This window comes from Atta colombica, unplaced genomic scaffold (genome assembly GCF_001594045.1).
Source record: "Atta colombica isolate Treedump-2 unplaced genomic scaffold, Acol1.0 scaffold58, whole genome shotgun sequence".
Classification (NCBI taxonomy): Eukaryota; Metazoa; Arthropoda; class Insecta; order Hymenoptera; family Formicidae; genus Atta; species Atta colombica.
Window position 1 is genome coordinate 1,244,059 of NW_017259548.1, and position 7,773 is coordinate 1,251,831.

The following is a 7,773-nucleotide window of genomic DNA, read 5'->3' on the forward strand; positions in this document are numbered from 1 at the left end:
TTAATAAATTACTTTTTTTCTTGAAAATTCTTAAATGAACAAAACGTTGTAGATATAAGTATGTTGTGTATTGAAATGTTAACATTTATCATATTCGAATCGTATTGGCTTTTAATGATATTGCAAAAGTTACTAAGCTAATAGTAGCGGCAATACTCTGAGACCTCTGCACCCCTCGTGGCCACTTTCGGACAGGTGCGTACCTTGGTGTCAAATTCATAAAAACCATAAGGTAACCTAACACGTTGAGGACCTTGGGTACCTGTTCACATACATACATGCACGATACGATGGCGTTCTCGTGCATACTGCCTTATTAGATAAGCCAAGAGGGCTCATTAAGCACGCGTTTTATTGCTCCCCCCGCGAAGAAGCCTTGTTTAATTCTTCCATCTTTTCTCATATCAGGCGAACGTGACTCGTTTTTGGTTGCGAAACTGCGATATCGAAGTGGCATCTGCCACCACACATTTATGAAAATTAAAATTCAAATACATAAATATATAGTCGTCGAAGTATTAATTCATCAGCCACCAGTCATAATTCGCTGCGATATGTTAATATCCGTCCGCGATATGTTAATTTAACGTTTAATCTTTCGTGGAACCGACTTCCTGCAATATATACTTTTGAACATATATGATTTTGCGAGCTACATATGCGCGCATATACATGCATATGCATATACGCACGTGTTCCTTCTCGCATTGCGAAATGTCATGAAGCAACACGAAGAATCGAGATACTCGAATGTATTTTGCCACGTTATTTCCATAAATCACACGGATGCATAATATGAATGAAACTTCCACGAAGTATGTACTATATTTTACGTACGGTTATCGCCAACGTTCGTCACCAGACGCAAACGTCAGACGACGCACTTCCTGTCGCCTTATCCTAACATCCTTTCCGATAAAATCCGTCGAAGTAAGATCGTCGCCTACACAAAAGCATACCAACTAGTCAGGTCGTTAGTTTCCAATTTAGCGAAAAGCGGTCCCTATAAGCCCGCATGATACGATCTCCCAATTAGCTTAAACAAGTCGGACGTGCCTCGAATATTAAACACTTTCGGTATGACACATTTTGCTTTCTTTTTCCAATGTTTTTCCAGTGTTTTTTCGTTTGCTTATAATTTTTTTTAACCACACATGATTATTAATGTTCTGTGTATTTCTTTTCTTTAAAATATTAAGAGCACTAAGTAATTAGTTATTTACATTTGTATACATTTTTATTAATACATAATCTCATAAATAATATCTAAAGATGTTAAAATATACATGTAAGAATCACTTAATTTGTATGTAGGTACTTGTAAAAGTAATAAGAATTAATCCGGAACAAACGACCTGTCATAACAAAGGATGGAAAAATTATTATACATACTTAGGATTAAAAAAGATATATTTACTTGATATAATTATTAATATTAATTGATTTGATATTTTGATTTTTGATTGAAAAAAATTCCTTACAATAGGTTAATTTATGAAAATTATAAACAAATTAAATTAAATTTATCACGCAATCAGATATGACTATATCGAGTGTACTGTTTTCGTAGTGTTTAAAGATTAATTCTTAGATGCACACAGAAAAATATTCTATTGTTACATACTGAAAAAATTGTTTACTTGACTTAATTAATTTAGTTGTTTTTACTTCTTTCGAAGAAAAATGTATGTATTTAAATCAGACATATTATATTCGACTTAAACGCATATATTCCCCAACGAAAGAAATAAAGACAAGAAATAAATTAATGTAATCAAATGAACCACTTTTTTCTCTCAATATAAGAAAAATGATTTTACTCAACTTTATATTAAATAACGATTACTTTTAATAAAGAATACTTTTTGGCCATAATCTTAAAATATACTACAAATTTTAGAAAAATTCATTAATATTCAAAACAAGAATTAATTTTCTTTTAAAGAATATTTTTTTAAAATTAATCGAAGAAGGGATTTTATATAATAAACAAATTGAATTTTAATTTAATAATCTTGATTGAAATATTAAACTTACTAGAATATAGAATATATTTTGAATAAATTTGATGCGTATGATGAATTTATAATAGATTTTAGGAGAGAGAGCTTTAAGAACTTTTAAAATATTTACCAGTAATTATTATTAGCGTATATTTCTGTGTGTAATACTCCTAAACAAAGAGATTCATAAGAGAGCGTGTATAAAGCAACATCTACAATGAGATTGTAAGATATAAAATTGAAACTTTAAACCTTAAACCGTAAGAAATTGACCAAGTCGATTATTCTGCTCACGTTCGATTGTGATTAATCAATTTCTTACGGCTTAGAGCTTAAATTCAAGTTTCAAGCCTTACAATCTCATTAGTCTAGGTTCACAATCTTGCTTTAAGAAATCCTAAGCCTTAAGAAATTGATCAATCACAGTTGAATACGAGAAAAATAATCGACTGTAATTAGTTAATTTCTTACGGCTTAGGGCCTCTTAAAGCATGGACTTAGACTACAATACGCGAGGGGTGCGTTTCTTTTTCTTCAAAGTAAAATCGTATTAGAACGCGAGTTCAATGATTCCCGATCGAAATCGCATCCGGTCTAGATCGTGTCGTCCCGTTTGTAGAAAGGACGAGAAGGAATATCGTTTTTTTAACGCTCTCATCTCGCGCCGCGTCCGCCTTAGAACAGGCGGGTATATAGGAGGAGCAACGCGCCCACAAACGTATATTTAATACACACACGGCACCTCCGTACGACATACCCGCGAGCAAATAGAGTGAACGAGTCGCGGCACGGTGACGGGAGGGGGGAGAGGAGGGGGGGAGAGGACAGGAAGGGAAACAAGGAGATCGAGGGAGCCGGGAGTGAGCGACGAGGACGAAAGAGGATGTAGTCGGCGGACGTTTACGAAGAGAACCGAATCGCCCCGACATGTGGGAGAGGAGCCCGATACTATACGCGCCGCAGGATCGATGTTACGATGTTCGATCACCTGAACGGGTATTACTCACTACCGCTGAATTCCTCCTGAATGCGACCGTCCTCTGAAAAGAACTCCCGGGGGGGGGGAGAGGGGGGAGATACTCAATTTATTATTGCAACCTGCAACTCGACTTTTAAAAGACGAGTTATAGCTTAAGCGATGTCTACAATTTTGAGATTTTAAGGCGTAAAACTGATTAAGCTTTAAATCTTAAACCGTAACCAATCATAGCCGGCCGTTCTCCTCATATTCGTTGTGATTGGTCAATTTCTTACGGTTCAAAGTTTAAGTTTTACGCTTTACAATCTCATTGCTAGACGCCGTTTTATAGATTTCATCGATCCAACCGAGCATTTTACCTCGAAAAGAATCAACCTCCTCGCCGATATGATACTTTGATATCAAAAAGAGTGAGAATTACGTAACGTATAAAAAAACATAAAACGTAATGAGCACGCAACGGATTTTATCTTGGCAAACAACGAATGAGTGTAAAACAGCGCGAAACAAAAATATAACGTATACTACGTAAATCTGCGTTGTATGTAAACATATAAAGTGTAAATATAAACATGCGACATGAGACGTAAGAGTCATAGCACATAAAAAAGCTTAAGCAGTAAGTGAATTAGTCAATCAAGTAGAAAACACATGGCTATTGCTTTACATTTTCTACTGTGATTGGTTGATTCGTTTACTGCTTACGTCTTACTGCTTCATACCTATTTTACAATAGCCGTAAGCATAATTGTAAGTAGTTGTAATTGAAAACTTGATCAAGTGGAATATGAGAATATTCGACTGTGAGCACTTATAACTATGCTTACGCAATTGTAGAATGGGCTTTACATTTTTCTGTATATTTCCGACTTTAGGACTGCCATTCACACTTTAACAATAATCGTACCATAAAAAGTTAATCACATTCAGGAATTGTAAAAAATTTAGCTTTGATTGAGTAATTTTTAAAATACGTCTTACTGTTTAAGTTTTTCTGTGTGCCGTGGCTTTAACAGATCGCAAATATCGGCTGCGTTCAGCAGAAAAAGCAGCTCTGCAATTGTAAAATTCTTTAATATGATTGGTCTTGCCCTTAGTTCCTCACTGGATCTAAATGTAAAAACCAATTATATAAAATAAAGGATTTTACAACAGCAGCAAAGCTGCTTTTTCTATTGAACGTAGCCATTATAATTATATACAATAGGAGATCGAAATTTGATTTGAAATTGAGTCGTTCCAAAAGGATAAACTTGTTCTCGCCCGTCCCTTTACGCGGTGGAGGCACCGCGGAACTGCGATTCAGCCCTGGCCGCACAACACGAGCATGAATGAAGTATCGCGTCTGGCTCTGCTGTTTGTACGGTATACGCGAGCGCAGGGCGGGAGAAGGGAGGAGAAGGGTCGCAGGCGTCACGGTGCCTTGGTGGCTGTGCGAGACGCATGGACGTGTGGGTGCCTCCACATGCGTGTGTAGCAACCGCGCGGATAAGCAGTGCAATGTAAGCACACAAGTTCGGGGGCGCGTAAGTACCGCTCGCGCATACCCGCCTTTCAATGCCGGAGCGCGCATGCGCACCCCACCCACGGAGTAGACAGAGGAAGAGAGACAACGGTAGAAGGGAAAAGAAGATGGAACGTTGCTCGCGCTGTTTGTAAGCGAACAGAGTTTACCAACGACGCAGCAGCGTCAACCGGGTCGTTTCAGAAAGGCAGGGGCGCGATCGCACCCGCGGAGAAAGAGAGAAAAACGGTAGCGGGAACTCGCTGGAGAAGGCCCGTTTTGTCGCGCGAGATCGTCGGTCGCGTCGAACGTCCAGGAATATCATCGCGAACAACGACAGAACATCCACGTTGGTCCCCCTCCGCGACGACGACAATCGGTGCAGTTGGAGCATACGACAGTCATCTGAACGACTATCGCAAATGTGCGACGTAAAAAGAAAGTGCATGCTGGCATTTCCTATGTGAGACCGCAAGCATTTTTTTCCTCGATGTCCAAGCGCGACGCTCTGTCGACGGAGGCGCGACGTAAGTCGTGACGGAGGTTAGGAAACATCGCGCGCAAACAAATGGCGCGCGACGACGATAAAAGAATTTGAAATAAAGTTCAAGTGAATAAATCCAAGCGTTCTCGGAGATTCAGGTCATTCAGGAAGAGAAGAGATGGAGAAGAGACGTTGTTGAAACCCCACCTTCGGTGGGGCTCCGGCGGGGCGTTGGTACGTCCCTAATCTCGCGATCTACACCGGCATGGCCGCCGAGGCCAGCTGAACTTCTGCGGCTGTCTCACTCCCGCGCATCAAACGCGCGAACGTCACGCGTCTTGCTCACTCCCTCGATCGAGCCGAGCGAGCGAACAGAACGGCAGACGCGCGCGCTCACTCGTTCCTTACCTCCTCGCGTCTCTTCGCGCCGCTCACCCTTCGACCAGAGTTCCCCTGACAGTCTTCTCTTCTGTCTCTTTTTACTTCCTTCCACCCGGTCTACTCATAATCCTGCCGTTCTCTCGGAAGGAAAGAGAGAGGAAGAACGGTACACGAACGAGTATACACTATCGCGCTGGAGCGTATACCCGGTATCTTAAAAGAAAACGTGAGCGAGCGAATGCTCCTGCCTCGCATGTGTGCATTAGTCCGATCGGAGGCTCGTCAATCTCGCTATTCGAGAGAACCAACGGCGGAGGCGCAAACCCCTACGCCGTTCGCCAACTACTTGGTCTATCTGTATCGCGAGTATCGTATTCTACCCTCCTCTCTCTCTTTCTTCTCCCCATCCCTCCCACCACCCTGTATCTTCGCCGAAAGATCGTCACTTGGTGTATGTCGTCATCAAAGACGTGGTACAACGATACGAAGACAGGCATGTTTGGGAAGATCGTTGCCACATGGTAGAAATTAGCACGAATTTGTCGCAAAACGGAAAATAGCGATTATATATATATATATACCGGTATATACTCGTTCGACGACAATGCAGACGCACGAGTGAGATCCGGCCGACGTGGACGTTATCTTCCTCAACTTATCGGAGAATCGATTGAATTCCCATTTTGTGACACGAGAGAGGACGACGTCACGTTCGTCGCGCACCTGTCGTCATCGTCGACGACGTTGCTGCCGGCCACGACGTAACGCGAGGTTAAGCCAGTAAATCATCCGCCCGCGCAGTCAACAACACACCGAGGAGTCAACACCCCTTGTTCCGCCCAAGGAGAGACCAAGAGAGACGAAACTAGTGAGAGAAGGTAGAGGAGGGAAGAAAGGACATCGGCGAGAGGAGAGAAGGCCGCACTGAGGGTGGAAGGATGCTCGAGGAGGAGTGCGGCGGCCACCGACTCCCGCACGGTGCTTTTTCACCAAGACCAACGCGGTTATCCGAGATGCGAGCCGCGTGACACGAATGCGGGAGCACGAGAGAAAGGAGAGGTCCCCCAGAAATACAGGGGGCAGAGAAAGAGGGAGAGAGAGAGAGAGAGAGAGAGAGAGAGAGAGAGAGGGAGAGAGAGGAAGAAAAAGAAGAAAGGAGAGACCAAACACGACGCGAGAGAACGTATCCGGCTCGTACGTACGAACGTATCGTATCGTACGTGCATACGTGCGTGCGTGCACGCGTGCGACAAGGACGGAACGAGGGTGGCTATTTCTGTGGAGCATATAGGGGGCCGCCCGTATAAAATAAGCAGTGAATGAAGGAGCTGTTTACTGGCAGACGGCCTACGCGAGATTCAGAGTTGCCTCTCTTTCTCCTTTTTTTCTCTCTTTCTCTCTCTCTAGTCCTCCCCACTAATCCTCTTTCTTTCTCTCTCCCCTCCCTGCCTGCCTCTCTCTCTCTCTGTCTCTCTCTCTTTCCCTTCGCGTCTATCTCTTTCGCATGTCGGTAGTAATCGTACAGTCTCTCACAAGACTTGGTCTGTCTCTCTCTCCTTCTCGCTCGCTCTGGCAAGCGAGCGTGTACGCGCTCTGCAGGCAAAAGAGAGAGGGAGGGAGGGAAAGAGAGAGAGAGAGAGAGAGAGAGAGAGAGAGAGAAAGAAAGAGAGAGAAGAGAAACAGTGGTAGCGAGCAGGCAGGCAGGCAGGCAGGCAGGCGAGAGCGCGTCGTGTCGGGGCACCGAAAGAGGGCCGTCTCGTGTATGTGTTAAGCTGGCCAGTGCGCGAGAGGACCCCGTGGTGTACCGATCTCTCCTCTTTGCTGTAACGTGTCACTGCGCGCATGTCTCTCTCTCTCTCTTTCTCTTTCCTCTCTTATTCTATTAACATCTCTTCTGTTTTCCGTTTTGCTACGTTTTGTCGCGGCCGGTTTATCCACCCAACTGTCGAGGCAAGCGGCCGGCGGCGTCGCTCCGGATCGAGTCAAGAAAAGTCGAGATTCGTTCGCTCGCTGGCTCGCTCGCACCCGCGCGCGCGCGCGCGCGTGCGTTTCGTACTCGCCTCTAAATAATGTCGCTTCCGCACTCTCAGATCGTGCTCTCCTTGGGAGATACGTATGTGCTTGCGTGATGTGACGTTGTGACCTGTGCCGGAAGTGCGAGAAGCGGAGAGAAGGAGTAGGAGTAGTAGAGAAGAAACAGCAGCCACGACAGTATAGTAGTAGTAGTAGGAAGAGGAGAAGGAGAAGGAGTAGCAGGAAGAGGAGTGGAATTCGAGTTCACGAACCGACGTTCAGTCTCTCTCTTGGATACATCGGAAGTGGCGAGAAACGGCAACATTTCGCTTTGTGATTGTCGCGCTCGCATAGATAGGATTAATAAATAAATTAATACCCGGTGATATATGTATATATATATATATAT

The 7,773-nt window shown here is 43.6% G+C and overlaps 1 protein-coding gene across 1 annotated transcript in view; it reads left to right on the plus strand.

The window, feature by feature from the left end:
* The first annotated feature begins 7,420 nt into the window (after nt 1-7,420).
* LOC108692032 (mucin-5AC) overlaps nt 7,421-7,773 on the plus strand; it is a 34,337-nt gene continuing 33,984 nt past the window's right edge. Inside the window, exon 1 of the mRNA XM_018200128.1 lies at nt 7,421-7,464. Within this exon, the coding sequence (XP_018055617.1) occupies nt 7,421-7,464 (44 nt within the window). The remainder of the gene's footprint in view (nt 7,465-7,773) is intronic.